Genomic DNA, 25,827 nt, shown 5'->3' with positions numbered 1-25,827 from the left:
ATCTGAGATACCTAAGAGATTCACAGGTTCACAGTCTTCCCCAGGTAGATTATACTTTTAAACATCTTGAAATGTTTCATATAGTACTCAGTATCCTTTGGGAAAGTTATGTGTTCTAACACCTATGGTTTCTAACATGTTACTACAGAACGTGGAGCAGGAGTAAAACCTAAACAAGAGATTTTGTTTGGGAAAACTCACTTTTACAACGTCGTTAGCCTATCAAAAGGACCCTACAGTGCCAAACTCCTGATATTCATGAAAAAGAAACGGAAAGTCCAGAGTCAGGCTCATGGCATTGGTTTGCACAAAAGTATGCTCAGAGAAAAATGGCAACATAAACCTTCCTATTATGTTTATTATAAGAATATTAATCAAGGTGCTATCTCACTGATGATCCTGTCTAATTTTTCTTCTGTATGTAAATTTTAGAAAAACACTCTCACTAGTACACTAAAACTATTTTAATGATAGTTTTAATAATTTGAACACTTTGAATCTCAGAAGCATGTTTACTTCCATTTCAGTTATACAAGATGAATAAATAAACTCTAGGGATCTGCTGTACAATGTTTTGCCTGTAGCTAACAATACAGTATTGTACACCTAAAAAATGTTAACGGAATACATCTCAGGTTAACTGTTCTTAGCACAGAAAAAAAAAAGTATGTTTACTTTTTATTTTTTAAAGATTTTATTTATTTGACAGAGAGAGAGAGATCATAAGTAGGCAGAGAGGCAGGCAGAGAGAGAGAGGGGAGGAAGCAGGCTCCCCGCGGAGCAGAGAGCCCGACACGGGGCTCAATCCCAGGACCCTGGGATCATGACCCGAGCCGAAGGCAGAGGCTTTAACCCACTGAGCCACCCAGGCGCCCCAGTATGTTTACTTTCTATTTTGCCCAATACTAAGCTTGGTGCCAAATTTTTTTAAGGTTTTATTTATTTAAATATTTGAGGGAGGGAGAGAGAGAGAGAGAGAGAGAACAAGTGAACTCCAAGGGAAGAAAAGAGGGGAAGGGCGCGGGAGGGGTAAAGAATCTCAGGCAGACTCTGTGCTCAGCACAGAGCCCAGTGCAGGACTTGATTTCATGACCCTGACACCATGACCTGAACTGAAACAAAGAGCCAGACACTTAACCCACTAAGCCACCCAGGCATCCCAGCTTGGTGCCAGATTTTGAAGCTTTAATCTCCTCTGCCTATTCTTCTCTCCATGGGATATTCTGGACATATTTCTTTGAAAAGTTTCCTACTGTAATTTTCCCTTTCTCTAGTTTCCTAATTTATTTGTCCTTGACCAGATGAATCATGTGTATCTCCATAAGCCACTCTAAATAATTTTTTCTGGAACTAGATACACAATAAATAAGTGTAATTAAAATAGAGTAGAAGTGGGGTGCCTGGGTGGCTCAGCTGATTGAACATCTGCCTTTGGCTCAGGTCATGATCCCAGGGTCCTGGGATCAAGCTCTGCTTCAGGCTTCCTTGCTCAGTGGGGAACCTGCTTCTCCCTCTCCCTCTGCCTGCTGCTCCCTCTGCTTTTGCTCTCTTTTCCTCTCCCTGTCAAATAAATAAGTAAAATATTTAAGAAAATAGAGTAGAAGTAAAACTCAAAGGATTTAATTGTAGTCAATATACTTGAAGGTATGCTCTGTTTGAATAAACTAAAGGTCAAGTAAATACTTCATTAGTAACTAAATTTGATGTATAAGATTTTTATTTAGACATTTGAGTATTTTATATATAAATCAATACGGTTTTCTTAGATCAACATAACTTAAGGAAATTCAGTAGAAATAAATGAAACACTTTAAAAAGAAACTGACTCTTCATATTCAAATTTTCTCCAAGTCAAAAATACTTGGAATGATTGGCAAGTACATTCAATGTATTGCATTTAAATGAATACTCAATTTATTTAAAAAAAAAGTGACTTTTCTCCTTTAAAATAGCAGATAAGACTAACAGTTGGAGTCAAGTTCTCCATCTACCAAGACAGCATGTGAAATCAGAATGTACTAAGGAATCATGGGGTTTCATGCATGAGTTTGATTTTTTTTTCCTCTTAAACAATTATCATAAATGTGACTGCTTTAGATCTGTAGGTCACATGTTTTTTATTATATGACTGTGAGTTTTTAAAAAGTTCTCAGCACCTTCCAAGTGAATTCATTAAACAAATTATGTAATTTGGATGCAAATGTGTATGCTTTTACTTTACCACTAAGGGGTCTTAGAGCATATTATTAGCAGATTAGTGATTTGAAAGACCCAGAAAGGGTGGTAAATTATTATATAAAAACAGAAATGTCATTTTTTCCATACTTTTCCCCTATTGGATCTGAAAATAATATTGCTCTTTGGTTTATGGAAAATACTTTCCAGATGGACCCAATAAGCTGACATATCTCCAGACCACTCAAGCCTTTTAATACGAGAATAATCATCTAGAATTGTTTGTCAAGTGAATTATATGATAGTATGATATTTTAAGGAATTTTTTGGTGAAGCTAATGCAAAAATATCTTCTTAGGTGACTTATTCAATGACCTTATGGGGACTGTGGAGTTCAGAGTTCTTGTGTGGCAGACTTTCATAATTTCACCTCAGTCAGTTGTACATTGTAGTCAGAATTTTTTTTAAAGATTTTATTTATTTATTTGACAGAGAGAAATCACAAGTAGTCGGAGAGGCAGGCATAGAGAGAGAGAGGGAAGCAGGCTCCCCGCTGAGCAGAGAGCCCAATGCGGGACTCGATCCCAGGACCCTGAGATCATGACCTGAGCTGAAGGCAGTGGCTTAACCCACTGAGCCACCCAGGCGCCCTGTAGTCAGAATTTTTAAAATCCCCTTTACTTTTAGCTCGATTACTTTGTGCTCCATTATGGTAGCATTCCAAATTATATTTATAAAGCTACCACACTCTTATGAGGTGAAATGAGTCCCCTCAACATTCACATGATGAAATCCTAACCCCAGGACTTTAGAATGTGACCAGATTTGGAGACAAGAAATTTAAAGGGGCAATGAAGTAAAATAAAGTCATCACAGCGGGTCCTAATCCAGTTTGGCTAGTTTCCTTATAAGAAGTTAAATTTAGACACAGGCAAGTACAAAAGGAAGATTGTATAAGACAGAAGAAGACAGCCATTCTCAAGCCAGGAAGAGAAGCCTCAGAACCAACCAACCCTGCCAAAACTGTGACCTCAGACTCACAGCCTCTAGAACAGGGAAAAAATAAATTTCTGAGGTTTAAGCTACCTGTGGAACATTGTTACAGCAGACCTGGCCAACTAATATACCCACTAAATTGGGTATGAACAATCAGAGATATTTTGAAGGGGAGGGTGTTTTAAGGGGAGGGTGACTGAGAAGAAAGCATAGATGATTTTCATGCATCCTCTGCACATACTACTCTTTGCCCCTGCATGTTTTACTCTATTTCATCCTCTAATAGATCATAAGTACTGTCTGGGCCTTCTTGTTTGTTTATGAGAACTTAACAGTAGAAACTGTCATCAGTAGGACATGGGTTTTTATAAAGAGAAACAGATGCTGGAGGTCTTTCTCTACTTTTTTTTTTAAGATATATATATATATATATATATATATATATAGAGAGAGAGAGAGAGAGAGAGAGAGAGAGAGAGAGAGAACACCAGCAAAGTTCAGGAGGGAGAGAGAGAGAATATTATGCAGGCTCCACTCTGGGGGAGTTTCTTTCCCAGGACCCTGAGATCATGATTCGAGTGAAAACCAGGAGTCAAAGGCCTTGGTATTTCTCTACCTTTATCTTATGATGCAAAATACAGGGATGATACTGCTGCAGCCAAAACTGCTACATGTCCCCCAGAATGTATTCTCCTTCTCAAAAAAAATTCACACATCATTTTAGCAGAACACATCGTCCACCCAGTTAGGACCCATCTTTTGCCATCTTGCCTGGAAGCTAAATATGATCATGTGACTAAATTCTGGTAATGAAAGATGGGTAAAATAATGCACGGAACTTTTATATCACATCTTTAAGAGAGAGATGGTGCCCTCCACTTCCTGTTTTCCCTTCCCTTTGTGGGCTGGGAGGGAGGTGTGGTGGTGAGCAAGTTTTGCCACAAGAATACTAATACCCAGAGGACTGCAGAGCAATGAAATAAAAGGGAACTACTTCTTGAGAGAATTTCATGGAGTAAAACTACTTCCCCTATCCAAAATTATCTTAAGTGAGATAGAAATAAATTGCTATCTTCTTGGAGCCATGATACTTTTTGCTTGTTTCTTACAGCAGCCCAGCCTGCATCTAAGTATATGATTGCCATTGATTCAAACCAAACGATCACACACACAAAATATAACACTTATTTGGCTAATAAGGAAAGAAAATAAGGCCATTTAATTTTTAGACTGTACCCTCTGTACTTGTTGTTAAAATACTCTCACAATGTATACAATCCTGAGCAAATAAATGCAATTCAATATCTTATCTCTACCAACAAATTTATGTGGAGAGGGAAGAAGAAGAAATCATTCACTACTATTTACTTGAAAAATATTTATGTAACAACATTTTACATCTACTGATCTTCAGAATCTACATAGAGAAAATCAACTTTCAGTTTTGGTGGAAATGTATGATCATAAATTTTTACATAATGCAATTAAAATTTTCCAACTTTGGATAATTTAAATAGCTTTGTTGAATTAAAAATAAAGCACAGTTCTTTTTAACATCTCACCAATACAGGCAAGTGTTCACTAATTTAAAATAAAACAATGGGGTAGAGTGCAGCTATAATTTTTTTTAAAGGTCCAATGTCTCAGCAAAGTTTAAGGTGAAAATACATTATTAATATCGGCTGTTTGTTTTATATAAATGCACTTTCAAGTAATCTAATAATGAATCGACTGGAAAAAAATATGAAGCCATGAGTGCCCTGACCTTACAATTTAGCTGAGAAAAAATATCTGACTGACTGTCAAGAGACAGAGCAAGAACTTAGCAGCTTGGATCAAAGGAAAGTCTAGGCTCTTTAGCGGTAGAAATGACAGTGGCTGCATGGACCCCTTGAGATTTTTTTTTTTTAATTATGACATCAGCAATCTGCTACTCTTGCAAGTCCTGTCCAGCCCAACCGTCTGCAGTCTCTACATCCCTGCCCTGGTCATAGTGATGGGGGCCGTGAGCAGTCTGCCTAATGCAAGCTAGGGAACACTGAACTCATCTTTGGATTCACTTTCTGACGAACGATGAATGTGCTTTTAAGGACTTATATTCATAACCTACCTAATTCTAAACAAGCCTTGGGGAGATTCTTGCTAAAGCTGCCCACTAGTTGTACCATGATTCCGAAATACGCAGAATTAAGAGCTACTGATGAATTTCCAAGGAAAGGGAAAGTGAAGCAAGATAATGCTTATATTTCCACTACTGTTGCACATTAATAACTCCTTATAAACTCACATTACTGTGTGTTTCTTTGTATGTTAAAAATAACCTTGGGTGATACGGGTTTTACCTTTCCCCAGGCAACTTCAGAATCCAAATTACTCGGCATTCCTTCAACTGCTGATCTCTTCGTCAGTTCCGTATCTGTAGCTGCCAGCCATTCTGTCAGAGCATTCATTTCCTTTCGCATCTTACGGGACAATTTCAAGCATTTTTCCAACTGTTGCTTTCTTTCTGTCACCTGAAAAGAATGATAATAAAATGTAATTTAGTTTATCCTTTCAATTCAGGGTTAGGTATCAGCACTTAATAGGAACTTTAATATTTCTGTCATTTTAAAACAACCTTTTTCCTACATTTAAAAAATAATTTTCTAGAAAAAACCCATAGTCTCAGTACTAATGGTGAATAAACACAGTCTAGGAAAGATGATATCCTTTCTCCAAAAACTGTGTCCTATATCAAGTAGGGGGGAAAAAAAAGCTGTAATTATTTTCTTTAGTACAAATAAAAATAATTTATGGTCACATTTTTTAAATATAATGAATGATGTAAGTACAACTGAAGAAATGACAGATTTCTTTTAGAAAACCTTGAGTGATCTGTGAAATGGATAGGCAAAGTTTATAATCTTCTATAGACAAATGAGGTTGCTCTTACTGGTAAGAAATCAAAATGGAGAAAGAATATGGTTTCTTTCAAGAGGCAAAATTATTTCTGTAATTAAAATGGTCAATTTTATTGTCATTGCATCCATAAAATGTCTTACTTCTGTGGAGAAACAATATGAAGAATAAACCACTTCCCCCTTTAAACACATTTTACCATCCAACGGGGGTAAAAAAAAAATAAATTCCAAAACAAGATTTTCACCCTTGTTAATAGAAAAAATCATGGCCTGATTTTGTGTTCTAGTTCTCAGTGTCCAGAACTAAAAACCTTCAAAATCAAATTCTTCCACATTCTCACATGGAGGATTAACAACTTTGTACTTTTCCACCACCTCTCTAGATGGGCCTATAATTTGAACATAATGTGTTCAGGGTCTAGGTTGGTTGGTTTAATAAAAAGCCCAGAAACTCTTCTGTTCACTCTATCAATCTATCTGTCTATACACACACTATCATACTTGCAAACACACACACACACACACACACACAAATATATAAGAATCCAGCCATATGGGGCGCCTGAGTGGCTCAGTGGGTTAAGCCTCTGCCTTCAGCTCAGGTCAGGATCTCAGGGTCTTGGGATCCAGCCCCGTGATGGGCTCTCTGCTCAGCAGGAAGCCTGCTTCCTCTCTCTCTCTGCCTGCCCCTCTGCCTATTTGTGATCTCTGTCTGTCAAATAAATAAATAAAATCTTAAAAAAAATCCAGCCATAAGCATGAAAAATGCACAAGTAAGCATATCTTTAAAGAATTTAAAATGGTACAACCAAAATAAACACATTGAAACTTTGATATAAATTCCAAATACTCAATAAAATGTATTAGTTTATTTAACAGAGGTGTCTGTACATTAAAAAAAAAAAAAAGTTTAGTTGCTGAGGTTGCAAATTCAGTTTTTTTTTTCTTTTTACAGATTTCCCCCTTCAGGGAAGTAAAAACATCTGCCCTTTTGACTAAGACTTTTAGTTGTGTGTGGGAAAAATTTATATATACCTTACAGTGTGTTTCCAAGCATAGTTATTTTTTGCTCTGCCCTATTGGTAGAAAAAGAATTTCAAATTCAATATTTTGAAGAAATCCTATCTTCCCAGAACTAATGCATTATTGATTTTTATTTATTCGATTTTGTTTATATTCAGTTAAATAGGTTTTAATAAAACAGGAGACACTGCCATCTTAAGGAAGATTGAGTTTTATACTTTTGTGTGTGCGTGTATGTGGAAATTGGATACATTTAAAAGAGTGCCACCTGCAGTACAATGCCTCAGCAGTCACTTGTTCATGGGAAAATGTATGTGAGGCTGCTAGAACTATTGCTACTTACATATATTTCCATAAAAATCAGAGCACAGAGAAGCCATACAAGAAATTCAACTTTTGTTCTTGGAACCATTAAGGTAAGTTGATACTAACAAATACAATTTAATGTTGCTAAGGTGCTTTAAAGATTTAGATGCAGACAGTATTTTCTTAGAGAAGGAATACCTGACTTACAATATTTTATATATTTTCATTATTAATGTTTCTAAATCTTTATTTCAAAAATAAATCTTCCCCTACATGTTTTCCTGTATTCTGTCATATTATTAAGCAAAGCATGATTTCTTAGTACTCTTTCATTTTGCTTTAATGATATTATTAAGCACCAAATGGCTAAATAAACAAACTTTCAAAAGTGCATTTTCAGGGTTAAATAGGGCTTTACATCTTCAGGAGAGTCATTCACTTTTTAAGTATAATTAACTTGGGGCACTAAGAGTCTTCTGACATCATTTTTATTGTTTTAAATTCAATGACGATTTCATGTAAAATTTACTCTTGCAAAGGCAAAGGTTTTATGCAAATTATTCAAGACAAAAGGGAAAAAAGGCCCAGACAATAGTTTATATTTGAAGAAACAAAGAAACTACATTTTTCCCCAAATATGTATAATCTTATTAAAAAGATATCTATTAATACATTCTTTTAGTGTAAAGTGACAGAGGTCAAATTATAAACTCTTGAGTATAGAGAATAACTTTCTAGAAATTAACAAGTTGTAGCATAAGGATTATTATTAAGATATTCTTCACTTGATGTTAAATATAGGAAAAATGGAACCTGTAAAGGTCTATATATACTAAAGGAGATACCAAGTGGAGATACAACTTTGTCCTCTGTGATTATCTGTACCACAATGACAAACTTCTCCAGAAGGATTCAAGGGTCTTTTATTCCACAGGTAGCTTGGTGGACTATAGAAGCAGGTGAAATGTGTTTTATTTCAAGATTATCCTGGTGTTCTGCTATTTATCGTATATCAATGCTCCCTACTTTTTGATCCAATGAGAAATAAAATACTTTGCCACCACAAGACAGTAAGATCTCTTTCAAGACATGTGAAATATAAATTTGAAGGTTTTCAAAATATCAAAATAAAGATTATCAACTAATAACAATAGTAATTTCCAGGTTTCCATTTGAATCTCAAAATAACTTCCTCTCAGTGAAAAGAAAGTTGCAATTAGTAGCTTTAAGACTCAACCCAACAGTCGGCTTGCAGAACGAAACGTTAGAAATCTGTGTCTACATGGCTACTTCACAAATACGGACACAAATTTACATTTGTGTCAAAGATGAAGTGACAATTTTCTCACTGATGTTGTTATATTTAATAAGGTTGAGAACCTGAGCCTTTAAAATATATTCTGTTCTTGTCATTGATCCCAGTAAAGCTCTTTCCGTCAGAATGAAATTAAAATATATGCATTTTTATTTTTTTCTGCTTTTATCCTTATTTAATTTTATTCATCCTTCCTCACTAAGCATTAGGAGAGCGAAACCATCCCCCAATACTCCTTATTTAAAGATACTTGCTTAAAGTACTTAAACTTGTATTTATTCACAAATGGCCATAAATGCCAGTACTAAATAGGTAACTTTATTTGCATAAGTTTAAGAAAATAAGCATGATATTTATTAATAAAGTACACACATCCCCTTAAATACCACATAATGTGTTAACATGACTTTTTAATGAGAGAAACGATTATTTTACTACTACATTAATACTTTAAATCTTAGATGAGCACCAAAAAATATTTTAGAAAGTTTAGAGTAATGTAAAATTATAGCATAGAAAAGTACAGGTCACTCCTTGACGTTGACAATCCATGCCTTCATGACTACTTTGTATGATTACTATCATTACTCTGAACCATAAGAGTTTAAATCTATGAGAACTATACAGAGAATATTTGATTTGAGGGAATTGAGATAACTATCCTAGTCATTCCACTGTTTTGGAAAGGGAATAGAAAGATGAAAACATCTTTAATTAACAGTAACATGGAATTGGCCATTAGACTGTTACAGGACAAAAATACAAAAACATAATCTTGGAGCAATAGGACTCAACTGGCTATCCATTCTACATTATTAGCCAAATGTGGTGGATTATGCAAGGCTTGCCATACAGGGAAATAACTTCTATGGAATGTGACAACTCTATTACACCTAAAGTGGTCTATGTGGAATGTGTCAACTCCATTGTATCTAAATGTAAGTAAGTTCATTAGTTTATAAAGGGCTCTAGCCTTTAAGTCATCAAAGTAAATTTATACAATGAAAAGGCTAAGTTTAGAACAAAGAAACGCTTTTAGAATTATCTGATGGGCCAATAAAAACTTCCCTGAGCTGTATATATCTTTTAATGTGGATTGGAAAGAAGATCCTTATTGATTAATTTTTTGTTTCTTAATAAGAACTGCACATGGGAATCAATCTATCTCTATCCCTGACTATGCATAAATGTACATATGTATCTATCTGTTGAGAAAAAAATAATTAAGACTTTCTAAGACATTGTGCATCATTACTGCCTCGTGCTTTGCCATTTCAAAGGAAAGTGTTAAGTAGCCCACGTCTGTGGTTCCTGTGCACACCCACCTTTGCTCCCAGCTCATTATAATGTAATTTCAAAGCCGTGACTCTTTCATCAAGCTCTTTAGGGTTTTCCGTCTGCTTCTTCTGTACAATCTGACGTCCAGTTTTTATTACCATTTCCACTTCAGACTTCACTTCACTAAGACTTTTATACAAGTTCTAAGTTCAAACATAAAACAAAACATAATAATCAGCCATAGTATACAAATTACATTATAAAAGTTGATAAAAAGAAACAGAGGTAGAGATCACCTTAATTGCCATTCCATGTTTACAGTTTTAATGGAGTAGCATTTTGCAGCATAGTTGATAGTTATTCTTACTAAAGTAAGTATACATCATGAGTACAGTTTTACAATCCAAGTTGATAATGATTATTCCTAAAAGTTAAATGATTCCTATTTTAAATGTTACATAATATTATAAAATTTACTCTTTCACCAGGTATTTATTGAGAGCCTAGTACAGTATATAGTAATGGATTCACTAGACAAACAGTGCTGGCCAAGACAGACCCATTCAGGCCAAGCAACCTGGGTAGCTCAGTGGGTTAAGCCTCTGCCTTTGGCTCAGGTCATGATCTCAGGGTCCTGGGATAAAGCCCTGCATCAGGCTCTCTGCTCAGAGGGGAGCCTGCTTCCGCCCTCTCTCTGCCTGCCTCTCTGCCTACTTGTGATCTCTCTCTCTCTGTCAAATAAAACAAACAAACAAAAACAACAACAACAACAACAAAAAAAAACAAGACAGACCTATTCATTGTTGTTTTCACACATTTTACTGGGAATGAAACATCTAAATTTCTAGACCATAATTTCAACATATAGTAAGTCATATATAAGGAAGGAAGGTAATTTTAAACATTTATTTTTACTTTTATTTATTTATTTGACAGATCACAAGCAGGCAGAGAGGTAGGCAGAGAGACAGGAAGGGAAGCAGGCTCCCTGATGAGCAGAGAGCCCAATGTGGGGCTTGATCCCAGGACCCTGAGATCATGACTGGTGCCGAAGCAGAGAATTTTAACCCACTGAGTCACCCAGGCACCCCAGGAAGGAAGGTAATTTTAAATATGGTAATTACATTATACAATTGTATTTTCTTAATGCAGCTGATTAAATCAATATAGACAGACACAAAAATTTTATTTAAAAACTCACATATATATCACAACCCTGAAGAACACATATATTACTTAACAAAAGTACATTGCTTTAACAAAGCCTCATGATACACATGTCATCACACAAAGTACTTTCCTGGAAAGATACATGTATACATGAATGCATGCATGCAAACACGTATGTACAGGTATATATATGTAGGCAGATATATATGAGTTTACATTATACATTGTTGCTTTAATTTGTTCAGCGGTGATTGTGAACAATGACCTGTTTTATTGGTACTAAGAAATAAAGTTACTAGTAGGTAATTGCTTTTTCTTTGTAATTAGAACAAAATTTGGGTTTATACTCTCTTCTCACTTTAAAATCAATGCCTAAAAACACTTTTTGTAAAGGCTGAGCAAATATCTTTTTTCATTAAAGCTACATACATAATCTACTTCTACCTTAATCCCTTCTTTGATGGTTGTTTTTTGTTAATATTCCTTTACCAATAATTTGGAGTTCTTGTCTGCATTTTCCAGTTGATTTTTTTTTTACTTAATTTTACTTTTTATCTTAGAAATTACATAAATATCTTGGTATGTAGAAACATTCAATCAGTAACTGTATGGAGGGAATAAACTATGTCAATTTTGGAATCAGAGATATTTGTCCAAATAATTTACTCTTTAGACATTAAAAAAAAATTTCCATGATTTACCCTTGTGTTGCTAGTTCAAAGTAGTATTAGCCATTAACACCATGTCATTCAGTATGCACAGAAAGTGTTTATCACTGAGGGAGCGAAATATCCTTTATATTTATTTGTAGTCCTACAGGGAAGACGTTTTTTTAATGAAACAAAAATTTCTTGAAAGCAAAGATAATGATTACAGTATATGCAATAGGGCATCTTAAGTAATTTAAAAATATATAAAAGTTGTAAAGAAAAGATATTCTTACAGAAGGACTACTTGAATTGCTCCTGACATTTAAACCTGAACCAAACTGAGCATGAACTTGAAAAGGTTTCCCTGTAGAGTCAAGGCACAATCACAGCTGGTTATAGGGAGGGTTGTTTTCACCTCATCTTTACTAGCAGACCAGTTTTCTGATGTACCATTAGAGACCTGTTCATAGAAGGGAACAGCTGTCCCTTTGGGAAGATATTTAAACAAGACCATAGTATACTTGGGTCATTTGCTTTCAATTATTTTTACAAAATTTAAGAGGAGATATCTTCCTATAAATCCCTCACGTTGCTCATCTAATATCAGCTAATAAGTGTACATTATTATGTTCAAATTTCCTTTTTCAGGGTAAGAATATTTATAGCAACAATGTCACTAAAATGCAGCCTGTGTTATGAAGAAATGTCATTGCATAAACATAGTTCATAATTTCACAAAGAAATATATCTATATATATCTACAAATTTTTTTGTTAAAAGATACATTATCACTCATAATAATATGACTGAAATGCATCTCAAGAGTTTCTTTTACATTTATGTTATGGAGTAAATCAAGAAACAATACCTAAAAGACAAAGTACTAACTAGATAACATTTTTTTACCTTTAAAGTTAATAATATTCAGTGCTTCTATTTTATGTGAATTTCTACTCTTAGCCCATATTAATCAAAGAGTTATAATAACAGTTGTATTACTCTAGTAGATGCCCTCATAATTTAGCCTTATGTTGTCAGAGGCATCATCTGACTTGGCACATTTCCAGTAATTGCAACAAAGGACACAGCTCAACATACCACAATCCTGTGAAGATTTATGCTACAGGCTAATCATATGCCCCCCATGCATTTTTATTCTGTCTTTGAGGTCTGGTCGCATTTCAATATATACCTACCACTGACATTGAATGGAAAGATACTAGGGTTTAGAGCAAGAGCTCCTGGATTGGAATCCTGCTTTTGCCCTTTGCCAGCTGTTTTGTCTTTAAATTGTCTCATTTAATCTGTGACCTAGAGAATTAGACATGACTTGTATAGATCACTTGGCTTACTAGGTTTTCATTTCTGGAATGGTTTTTATTATGGTAGTTGTTACTGTTGCTGCTGTTTCCAGAACAATGTGTTTCTTTTTAGATTTTCCATTTAAAATACATATTCAAAGTACTATAAAAAATTAGGGGTGCCTGGGTGGCTCAGTGGGTTAAGCCTCTGTCTTTGGCTCAGGTCATGATCTCAGGGTCCTGGGATCGAGCCCCGCATCATCGGGCTCTCTGCTCAGCAGGGAGCCTGCTTCCCCCTCTCTCTCTGCCTGCTCTCTGCCTACTTGTGATCTCTGTCTGTCAAATAAATAAATAAAATCTTTTTAAAAAAAAAGTACTATAAAAATTAAACAAAGGGACTTCCTCTTAAATTCTGCATAGTCCTTTGAGAACTACAGATTCAAAAAAAGACACCTATAGAGGATGTTTCTCTGTTTCAGAAAAAAGTTCTTGTCTCTCAATACACCTGTGCTAAATTTTGTTCTTAACCTTAAAATTACATAGTAGCAATTATTACAGTTATCTGAAACAATCTTCTATTACAAAGGAGGATCATCATCACATACCTCTTTTCTTTTTTCACAGACTGCTTAATAAGGAAAGTCAAGGAGTAGCTGTGTATTTGTCCCCAGAAATACATACCACACAGTGATTTAACTGTGACTGTACTACTTCCTGTTCCACACTCTTTGTTTCCAATGCAGGCAAGTGCATCTTCACTTCATCTAAAATCATCTTACTCTCCTGTAGACGCTGCTCAAAATTGGCTGGCTTCTGGAATAATCGAAACTTCATGGAAACATCTTGCAATTTTTTCTGTAAAGACAACAAAAGAAAGCACCCGTATAATTTAAAATTCCAAACAACAAGCAGTCATATTTTTGTTAACAAGTTTTTCTTTATTCCTGAAGATATACAAGATTAAAAAAAAAGTAAAGCAATTTTTTTCTACTTTTATAGCACAAAGCATGCATACATTTGGGAGAATTCAGTAGCTGTTCTTAATGTGATACTAAATAAAAGGTAATTTATTAACATATTTTATCCTTAAGATGTACAACCCCCCAAATCTATATTATTTATATATTGTATTATATTTTTCAAATAATGTCCTTAATCCCAATTTTTCTAATAACCAAATTGTCTAATACATATTGTGTTTTAATACCCAACTAAAACAAGTTCCTTAGTTTACGCAAAGATATGTACCTGTGCCATATCAATTTGGGATAGTACCCTTTGGGCAGTCTCCTTTCCCTGGTTATGTTTCTTCATTTCTTCTAAACTGATCTCATGACTTGTCAAATCTGATTGGATTTTCTGTTGGGAGGAAAGCATTATTAGTCAACAAGCTCTGCAGGTTATTGCAAAAAATAACTCACTTGCCAAGAAGATGAAATTCAGGAACTCTCTTAAAGCATTATTACAATGTAGCCTCCTTTAGAATGACAATAGTTCTTTTTTTTTTTTTTTTTTACTTACCAAAAGTTACCAAAAGTGAAATAGCTTATTTCTCTCCTATTTGGGTTATTATGAAAAATAAATTATGCTTTCGAGTCAGTGATAATGCATAGCTATTTCAGATATTTTGGGAAGGAAATATCTGTTTATATCTAATATGAAAGACAGATATTCTTTTATCTTTGAATTTACATTCAAATCTGACCAAAAACAATATATATACATACAGAGACACACACATACACATACAGACACAAACCTGAGCACTAGTGTGCACGCACGTGCACACACACACACACACACAGGACAAGATATAATGAGAAAGTTCCATGTGGATAATATTCACTGTGATATTTACTCAGTCATTCTGCACTATATTTCAGTTAAATTTCAGGGAAATTATGGATATAGAAAAGTGAATTTAAATCCCTTAATTGGCCTTGCCTTTTGTCTCTTGGATACTTAAGATATTCCTAAAGAGACTGATTTTTAAATCTTAAATAACTATGAAAATTGTTGTATTTTCTTTATTGAGTAGACATTTTTGATCAAGTTCTATTCAGAAGTGTGTTTGTATTTGACTTGTACACTTCTGATCCTGCTTCAGGAGTCAGTCAAATCATGTAGTGTGCAGAGACCAAAACAATAAATCCATCACTTCTTTCTGCCACTTACAGCAAAAATCAGCAAGTTGTCAAATTATTCTAATTTAAATATCAGCTGCTGTCAGATTATCACAAGTAAGTTAGAAAAGAAAAGGATTAGCTTACACCAGAGTGCCCATAAAATTTTCAGGTAAAACAATTCATATAATGCATATTAGTATAAGCAAATTTATACCAACTGGAGTCAATTCCAGTACATATTACTAGAAAATAACATCAGTTTGATTAGCAGTTAGTTACCACAGAGAACTACAATCCTGCAATGAGTAGTGTAAATTATCTGAAGAAAATGCGTTGAGTGATGAAGAAGATAATTAATATACAAGGCTATAAATGTACACATATGCCTTAATATCATTCCTTAACATATTGATCCTACAATTATAAAGACAAAGTAATGATGAATTACTTAAGTAATTACAATTCTGACATAAAATAATTAAGAGCAAGGATTCATGCAAATACATACTATATATATATATATATTTTTTTTTGTACTGTATATCTATTTTCACTGGTTGAATTACTCCCTTGTATATAGGTATATGCTGTTCTCCAGAAACCATGGAGTTTGGGGGCTATGGATCCCTGTAAGTGCATAATAAGGTTATTCATAAAGTTATAAGTGATAAAGGATCTATAAAATTTAATGGAGGTAGGTAGGACAGAGTAACACTTAACAAGGAAGTCAACAGATGTCATCAGAGAGGTAATGTTAAAGCAGAAATCTGAATAAATAGTAAGCATCACTGGCAATAGCAGATGCTTTAGGGGGAGGGGTTATAATCTTGATATTTTAAGTGGAAAATGCTCACTCCCTCAAAAAGGTAAGTCAATACCAACAATGTCTGTCCCCCATAAACCTAGCCACTCCCAAGTCATAGACAATTAAAACATGGACAATGCTTATGTCCGATTAGGTCCATCAGATTCTCAGAAATGACAGGACAAAGTCTGGCCAGCCTCTGTGCATGATGAGAATCATCACATATTCTAGCAGACTGTACTTATGAAGTCCCCAGTTTACAGTGTCCATTGGGGAACAGCAAAGGTCAATGACTAGAAAGAGAAGACAGAAGTAAATGCCAAAGAGAGAGATTAAAAACAAAAATACTGATGGCTTTCAATCACAGGCTAAAGGAAATGGGGCATTTTCCAACGATGTCTATAAAAACAGTTCCCATACTATGTGCTCTTTTTTTTTTTTGGCTTTGTAAAATACTATGTGCTCTTATTACCACTCCCCCATTAAGAGGTGGCATTTCTTCACCTCTTCAAACTTAGGTTGCCCTTTTGATTGTCTTTACCAACATAAGAGGGCAAAAATAGTGTTTTGTCAATTATGAGAAAAGCCCATAAGAGGACAAGCAGTTTCAACTTCTACCTTTTTGGAACACTGACTCCTAAGATTTTCCTTCTTGAAACCCAACTGACATGGTTTGAGAAGCCCAAGCCACATAAAGAAGTGGTGGGTAAGTGATTTAGTGAATGATCCCAAGTGAGCTTTCAGCTACAATGAGTATCAATTCCTAGACGTGATTGAGCCACCTTGGATGTCCAGTCCAGTTGAGCTTACATGCCACAGCAGAGCCAGCCAACAACTGCCTACAACCCCATGAGATACCAAGAGATAATAATAAATAGCTGGTGAAAGTGACCAAAACACAGGTTCTAGTCAATTTTTGAGACAAATTTTATTCGTGTCCTTAGCTTCCATGAGACATCCCTACATATGAATGACAAACTTCTTTCTTTCTTTTTTTTTTTCACTTTAGTTAATCCAGTTGTGTTACTTCTGCTTCAGTGTTCTAAGTAGTATATTAAGCAAAGAGAAGCTGGTCAATGAGCACTATAGCTAAAATACAGTCAGTGGTAAGAGCAGAACTTAGCTTTTCCAAGGATAAAGCTTAAAAACCAGGAAATCTTCATCTGAAGTTTAAATTATTTTATAAAGATTTTATTTATTTATTTGACAGAGAAAGGGAGAGCACAAGTAGGCAGAGAGGCAGGCGGGGAGGGGGAGAAGCAGGCTCCCCACTCAGCAGAGAGCCCGATGCAGGGCTCGATCCCAGGACCCCAAGATCATGACCCGAGCCAAAGGCAGAGGCTTAACACACTGAGCCACCCAGGTGCCCCCAGTTTAAATTATTTTTGAAGAATTTTTATTTCTTCATATAATGTAATGTGGTCAATGAGACTCGAACACGTATTAAGGCTATGTAAAAGGAGTCAGAGGATAAGGGAGATTTTTTTAAATAAGAAGATATTTGATTAGAAAAACCCTGTGGGAAGCAAGAAGGAATGAAGAGCAAAGATCAATAAGCAGCAGAAGAAAAAATACTGACAGTAAGAGGGGTGCTGATTTTTCAGAAGCCAAAGGTAAGGCAAAAAAAAAGATATAGAAAGGCAGAAAGAGCTCCATAATTGATGCTTTGTGTAAATCAGAACAGAAGACTGTTAAGAGAAATCTGAACTCAAACTTCAGGGCCCTGGGGGCACCTGGGTGGCTCAGTTGGTTAAGCATCTAACTCTTGGTTTCGGCTCAGGACATGGTCTCAGGGTTGTGAGATGGACCCTCGCTGAGCCCAGCCTCAGGTTACTCATTCAGTGAGGAGCCTGCTTGAGATTCTTCCCCCACCCCAACCCTCCCCCTGTTCACATGCACATGTGTGTATACTTTCATTCTCTAAAATAAATAAATAAATAAATCTTTAAATTTCAGGGCTCTGATTTACCACCTGAGCATCAACCTTTCTGAAAGCTCAATTTTCTCCTCTCTAAACTGAGGAAGATGATGACAATCCAGTAATGAAGCATTATCAGTAGTCCTCGGAAAATTCTCATGTTTGCAGTAGACAACTACACTGGCTTTGGTAAAAAGATCAGATGTTATAGTGTATGTAAAAATACCTGTTCAAGTTTGCACAAATATTTACTTCCAAATTGTGTCATTATGTATTATTTATTTATAAGAAAGACATTCTTTCTTATAAAGAAGAGAGAGAAAAGGGTTGGGGAGGAGTCTAAAGGAAAGTGATGGAAGTTTCATAATCATTGTAGAAACTGGGGGTAGAAATTGATGAGAAAAAATGGGCGAGCCTGGTGGTAGGTGTTAAAGAGGGCACTTATTGCATGGAGTACTGGGTGAGGTGCATAAACAATGAATTTTGGAACACTGAAAAAAATAAAATTAAATTAAATTTAAAAAAAAGAGATTGGTGAGGAAAAAAAAAATAAAAGATACTCAGAACAGAGTGCCTGAATTATGCATCTGCAACCATATATATCTACATGTTTTTGAACATCTTCATTTGTCTAGTACTCAAGGTAGAGGAAAAATAAATTATACACATATTCATTTAACTTTTTATACTAAAAGGATAAGAGAAGAACACTGAAGGAAATGATCCTCATCATCATCACCATCAAAGCAGGTATCTGTGTCATCTTATCCAACAATTCACATACATTCATTTAATCACCTAATCAAACTAAGATACAAGTTTATCATCCTCATTCACAAATGAGGGTATAAATGTTTACTTGTTCTAAGTAACATACGTAAGAAGTAGCAAACTCCATGTCCTCCGAACAACTATACTTCCTCTTAAATTATGATTCCAAAATAAACATGTCCTCCACATGGAGATTGGTCAAACAAGATAGAAAATTCATCTCTTTTGTGCATTAATAGTATTTAGTTTATGAATCCAACTCAAAAAAACACTTCTGCATCTACTAGTCAATACCGTATAGTGAGAACAAAACTATTGCCCTATTCTTTTTTTTTTTTCTTTAAAGATTTCATTCATTCACTTGACAGAGAGAGATCACAAGTAGGCAGAGAGGCAGGCAGAGAGAGAGAGAGGAGGAAGCAGACTCCCTGCTGAGCAGAGAGCCCAATGCGGGACCGGATCCCAGGACCCCGAGACCACGACCCGAGCTGAAGGCAGTGGCCCAACCCACCGAGCCACCCAGGCACCCTATTGCCCTATTCTTAAGGATCTTTTATTCTAGGAAGATAGAACATAGACATATAAATTAAACTAGAATTAAAAAGAAGAAATATATGTAATATAATAAAAAAAACATGCTATATGATAAGAGAGAAGGGGCACAGTCATTTCTGCTACAGAATCTGGTATACTTTAAATAAATTGTCATAATTTAAATTACATATGACTGAGAAGGGGTTTCAGAGCAGTAGAGAATAAGAAAATGGGTTCTCATTCCAGGCTATGAGAACCATGTTAGCAAAGATTGGGTTTGGCATATGCAGAGTGTATCCTCTGTTTCAGGGAAGGAAAAACCAAATGTTGTTAGAGTAAGAATTACTTTGGCAGGGGGAACTGGTGTGAAGTTACTGAAACTTAAGTTGCAGGGTCCCTCCTCTACAAAAGATTTGTACAACTCAACATTCAATTTTCTATTTCTCATTGGTATAATTTTTTTTTTTTTTTTTTTTTTGCAATTTAAAGACTTCCCCCACAAAGCTGCCTCTCGTAGCCTGGCATTGCAAAATAAAGCCAAGATAACTTAAGTGATTACTGAAACACAGGTCTTCTGATGATGATTTACACAAAGCATCAAGTAATCCCACACATGATTCATAAACAACAAGAATGACAATGACTTACAAAAACACAACCCAAAACTGAACCTGTATTCATCACCAGGATATGTGAAGGACAATATAATACATGAAAGGAAAGTTTGGCAATTTACAATTCAATGCAAAGTATTACATGGACTTCATATTTATATCAAGTTTTTAGACAGTGTTGAGAGGCTGAGTGTCTATACTCTTAGAATGATTATCACAATCAAAATCATTAAAAGGGAAAAATTGGTTTTGAATATCACAGAAACCTGGAATTTTATTATAATTTACAGGCAGCATTTTCAGAAAAATTCTCACATCTATAGTACTGTTCTAATATAATTAGAGATCTAAATTTCTTTATAAATTAAGATTATATGTGAAAAAAGCCCTGTGAGTAAATATATTTTGGAAATTAATGATAAACAGGTATCTGTTATGAACATCTCAGAATATTTCCTTTACTAACATACACTGTGACATCAAGAGGAATAATTCTTTGCTCAAATTACCCTTTTGCTTTCTCTCTCTCTTGCACTCACTCTTAAAAAAAAAAAATGGGAAAAAAAAAGGTGGGTGTACCTGACTGGCTCAGTCTGTTAACTGTCTGACTCTCATTTTCGGCTCAGGCCATTGTCTCAGGGTCCAGAGACCGAGCCCTGTGTTAGGCTCTGCACTGAATGTGGAGCCGGCTTAAGAGTCTCTCTCTCTCTCTCTCCCTCTGTCTCTCCCCCTAGCTCATCTCTCTCTCTCTCTCTCTCTCTCTGTGTGTGTGTGTGTATGTGATACTCTCTCATTGTCTCTCTCTAAAGAAAATAAAAATAAAGATTATGCTTTTTGCTTTTTTTTGTCAGAACACATCACATAAGTAGATTTGGGAAAATCTAACACAATTTATATATTCAGTAACAAGAATTCAATTCCTAAAAATATAAGATAAAAATGGAAATATATTTCCAATCAACTGTAATTTGGGAAGATTTCATAACATGCATCGTACTTTTATTTAGTGAGCATCTTCACAAATTAATTCTACAATTCTTACTTTCAATTGATAATTCATTTTTAGTTTGTACTTAGGATATCAATCACGACCTACTTTATTTAACCTCATCAGATTATTATTCTGGTACCACATAGTTAAAAATTGTTTATCACTTTAGGGCAAGTCTGCAGTGAAAGAGGTAAGTCATGTGCTTAAATAACGGAGTATTATTGAAACTTTCAGGCATACTGGACAATCTCCCATTTTAAAACTCCTCTAATAAAATACACACACACACACACACACACACACACACACTATCATCTTTCTTGACATTATGGTCAGACAATGAAAAAATAACTGTAGAAGAAAACACTGAAAATAAAATATTTAATTTAAAGAAAAAGGATTTCCATATGTGGCTACCATATCTGTAAGATCTAAAGATGTAAAAGCACAATCAGTGAAGCGTCTGCCTTCAGCTCAGGTCATGATCCCTGGGTCCTGAGATTGAGCGCCACATCTATCTCCCTGCTCAGTGGGGAGTCTGTTTCTACCCCCTTCCTCTGCCCTTCCTCCCTGCTTGTGCCCTCTATCTCTCTCTGTCCAAATAAATAAAATCTTTTTTAAAAAAAGATATAAAAGCTGTAAAATTTGAGTTCTATTTTCATCCAAGATAATACATCTACCAGGATATGAAGGAAACAAATGAACTGATCTTGTGGAGTTATAAACCTGGATTTATAGAAAAACAGTGATTTCCAACAAAAACAAAATGAAAGGAAAGGAAGGAGCAGATCAGGGCTACTGATTTAGAACCACCAAGCACACTGTATTAGGAGTTCTCAGGATCACTAGATTATTTTTTCTTCCTAAAACTATATAAAGCAAATTATGACATCATGTCATTCCCAAGAAAAGACACATAACAATACTGCATTTATGTTTATAACTAGCACTATACACAGAAAGTAGGAAACAACAATGGAACTAGAAATATCCATTTTTTCCATGAAAGATGGTAGAGGACAAATTACACAGCTAAAAATTAGTCAAACTTTAAGGACATTTCCAATGTAGCACTTAACCATTAACTGAGAAGAGAGCAAGCCTTTTCACCATGATTTACCTCATCAGACCATTCTCATGTATTTAATTAATGACAAAATGGCAAGCAAATTGAAGCTGTAGCTGTTGAAAGTGTTTAATGGAATGAAGAACATTTTCTATCAAATGATTGTTGGAGCTTTTGTGATGTCAAATAAAGAAGATGATTCCAGAGAAAATAACTAAAACATTTCAGAAAGAAAAAAATATTAGAAGATGTCATGTTGAGACAATTAATGAAGAAATGTAACATTATTAGATTACTCATTTTAAAACAAATCACAATTCTGAAATTGCACATTTGAGAAAAGGAAATGGCCACATATAATATGAATTCACAAAATTAAAGGAAGAAAGTATACTAAAGGATCCTGGATTATTTCTACTTTTAAAACAACTGGGGATATGAAAAAAAGTGCACTAATTATGACAGTGGGCAAAGAATTTTGAGGAGTTTTAGAATATACATTTGAATATTTCAATAAGTACAAAAGAAAGAAGAAATTCGCACTGTTTTTTTATTATTATTATTATTACTGTTGTGAAAAGATCCTATAAGTTAGTTAGACAAGATAGAAAACAAGTTACCTATAAATTAAGCTTTATCAGGTGGATGCAACAGGCCAAATAGCTTGTTGTATTATAACAAATTAATTAGAGGCTATTTTCAGGTCTTTGAAGCACTTTGGAAACCCGTACATATTTAATAAGTTAAATATATACATAAATGTAATCATGTGTGTATACACACATATACATATACGTGTATGTGCAAGTTTATGCCATAATGGCAAACATTTTAGTATCACCAAAATAAACTTAGCTTCTAACTTAGTTCATTTACAAGTACTTTGGTGGAGCTTCGTGTTAACAAATTTAAGAAGTTAGCTGATGATCATTTTCTTCTGTCCCCCTCCTACTACTCTAATAGTAAATTTGGGGACAGAACCTTTTAAAACCAAAAATGTGAATACTGAGGAATTATTATTCCTTGTAATTCATCTGAAAAATGATGCTACTCATCATTACAGTGGGATAATGATGGTAATGGTAACAACAGTCTATTATAAATCTACATTTTCAAGCAATTATCATTACTTTTTAAACTAGGTAAGTACAGAGACAGAACTTTGGGAGAAAATTTGAATACTGCATAGAAATTTGAGGAAGTGTAGTGGCTACAGGTTAATTTTTTGCTTGATAAAGAGCTAATTATCAAAGTGGGGAAAACAGATCTGAGGTAAAGTTCCAGCTTCAGTGAAAAATACTTTAGAAATAGAATTCATTAAATATATCTCACTATGAACAAATAAAACATTATAATATTACTATGTAAGGTCTTATAGTGGACCCCAGGATGGTCAATAATAAATAGCCACCATTTAAGTTAATTCCACATTATTTAACAAAATACCTCACATTTCACCCTTGACTATGTATTTAAACAATGGACTAAAAAAGTTGGTGGTAATCTGAATTTATTTTTTTAAAGATTTTTATTTATTTATTTTTATTGTTATTGTTATTTTATTTTATTTATTTATTTGAGAGACAGAACAAGTGAGAGAGAGCATGAGCAAGGGGAGGGGCAGACAAAGAGGCATAGGGACAAACAGACTGCCCACTGAGCAGGGAACCTGAGGGAGGCTCAATCCCAAGACTTCAGGATCATGACCTGAGCCGAAGCTGACACTTAACCGACTTAGCCACCCAGGTACTGCCCCTGAAATTGCTCTTTAATATACTATCTGAGATATTCTTTATTACATAGTCTCTTTTAAAATAGCTTTATCAAGGTATAGTTTATCTAACATATAATTCAATAAATGCACAATTCAAGAAATTTTAGTAAATTTAAAGTTGCACAACCACTAGTCATGATTTGATTTATAGAACATTTCTATAGCTCCCTCAAATGATCCTGTGTGTCCATTTTCAGTAACTCCCTACACCCATCCCCAGCTTTAATCAATAATCTACCCTCTTTAAATCTTTTCTTAAGCTTAAGTATTTGACTTACCTACCTCATTAAATTATGGTAATGATCAAAGAAAACAAGGCAGATGCTTTGAAAGTAGTCATCATTGACATGGTACAGACCTTGAAAAGACTGAAATACCTGGAAAGGCTGGAATATTTACTTTCCACTAATCACTTCTTTTCACATGAAAAATTTTATTGTGTACTCCTCAAAGTATTTCTAAAGTGTTCTGAAGTTCCAAAACTTAGCAGTATCATAAAGTACTATGACAAGATATTGTCACAATTCTATTTTTTTGTCATGATGCCATTAAGTCTCATTTTAAAAATGGTTCTTGATGATTATGGTATATTTGACTGGTTCTTTCCTGCTATCTTAAGGCAAGATGGCAAAATCCATCTGGGGCTCATCCACTTTAAAAAAAAAATAGCTCCTAACTCATTTGTCTGGCACATATTTAGTGACTAAATGCGGTAAATCTTTGTGGAATTGAACAAATTCACCAAATACTTATTGAAGATCTGCGAGGCAGTCCTGATCTTTTACAAACTGACCTTTGGTGGGAAGGTAATTGAGGTCAATAGGGAAAACAACAACAACAAAACTAATTCAAAAATAAACAAGGGAGTTTCAGATATTCATAAATGCTTCAAGGAAACTACAACAGTGTATGTGATACCAAGGGTTACCTGGGTGTGCATTTTAGATTTATAACCTCATGGTCAGCTATTCTGAAAATAAATATCTATTTATATAAGAAAAAAAAACAGAAAATAATAGTTCCAATCTAAGTTGCCTCAAAATATTCAGTGCTTCAAGAGTCTTCATTGCAACTGTAGCATGACACAGCTAGCTTCACCTTTCGTATTTGGAATGTGTAGTTTTTCACAACTGGATGCTGTAACTGAACTGAAGAATTAAGATGTACAGTTTTGAATTTATAATATGAGAAAGACTTCCATTTCTTTTTCATTATACATCCTGTGAGGACATGATACTGTGCCATTTTTCGAAATATAGTCAATGAGGTGTAGTACATTTCTAATCTTTTGTATCTTCTGTAGCACTTGCTTGCAATTATTTCTCACACTACTAAACATACTGAAATGAGAACAGTCATTATAAATTCAGGAGTAATCAGTTCTATATGGTAACACGCACAGGTTGCATTGCAATGTTAGAATGATTTAAAATCAATCGTGTTGGATTAACCATCATATTTATATTGCTAAGTAAAAAGAAAAGAAATTATTTATGCCACACCTATGTGGGGTTTAACATCAGAACCCAAATGTCTGTAATAGGTCTTCATATTCTCTTTCTATGGTTAAATTATTCCATTATCACATAAATCCTGAATGAATTCTGCTATGAGGGCTTATACTGTTTAATACATAAATCAGTGAAGTAGGCTGTAAAGTTTGACTGTTCTGAGTCGTTTAGCACTCAAATGTGCCTATTTACACTATAAAAGTCTTTTTTATTCTGTAATGAAATCATAAGCTTAATCTGATAGACCAAAATCTGAATTCAGATTTTTATTTTTTAAGCCACTCATTTTGGTAGTTTGGAATGCTTACATTTAAAATGGTCAAATATATTTAAGTTATAAGATTTAGCTTCAGTAAGACAGGAAGACCTCAGTTACAAATTGTTTTGATGTGTGGCTAATACAGTCAGCTTAAATTAACAGCTTTCTTTAGTTAAAAAAAAAAAAAAAGTCCCTCTTTTCTATTTGTTGACGCTAAGTTTTAGCGACACTGCCAATGGGTTGGAAAAGAGATGGAAGGAAGAAATTCAGTCTATACTGGAGCTGAGGTACCTGAAAGTCCTAGATTAATGAGAAAAATATAGGAGCACTTTTTCTATTATTAT

At 34.5% G+C, this 25,827-nt stretch overlaps 1 protein-coding gene across 1 annotated transcript in view; it reads right to left on the bottom strand.

Annotated features, from left to right (window-relative positions):
- Nucleotides 1-25,827, bottom strand: part of DMD (dystrophin) — a 2,004,585-nt gene that overhangs the window by 1,157,557 nt on the left and 821,201 nt on the right. The window contains exons 31-34 of the mRNA XM_082716529.1: nucleotides 14,363-14,473; nucleotides 13,796-13,969; nucleotides 10,041-10,196; nucleotides 5,514-5,684 (exon numbers count right to left, since the gene is read on the bottom strand). Of these exons, the coding sequence (XP_082572655.1) occupies nucleotides 5,514-5,684; nucleotides 10,041-10,196; nucleotides 13,796-13,969; nucleotides 14,363-14,473 (612 nt within the window). The remainder of the gene's footprint in view (nucleotides 1-5,513; nucleotides 5,685-10,040; nucleotides 10,197-13,795; nucleotides 13,970-14,362; nucleotides 14,474-25,827) is intronic.

This window comes from Mustela nivalis (assembly GCF_964662115.1).
Source record: "Mustela nivalis genome assembly, chromosome: X".
NCBI lineage: Eukaryota > Metazoa > Chordata > Mammalia > Carnivora > Mustelidae > Mustela > Mustela nivalis.
The sequence above is the reverse complement of the archived record's forward strand: the minus strand, read 5'-3'. Positions and strand labels throughout refer to the sequence as shown.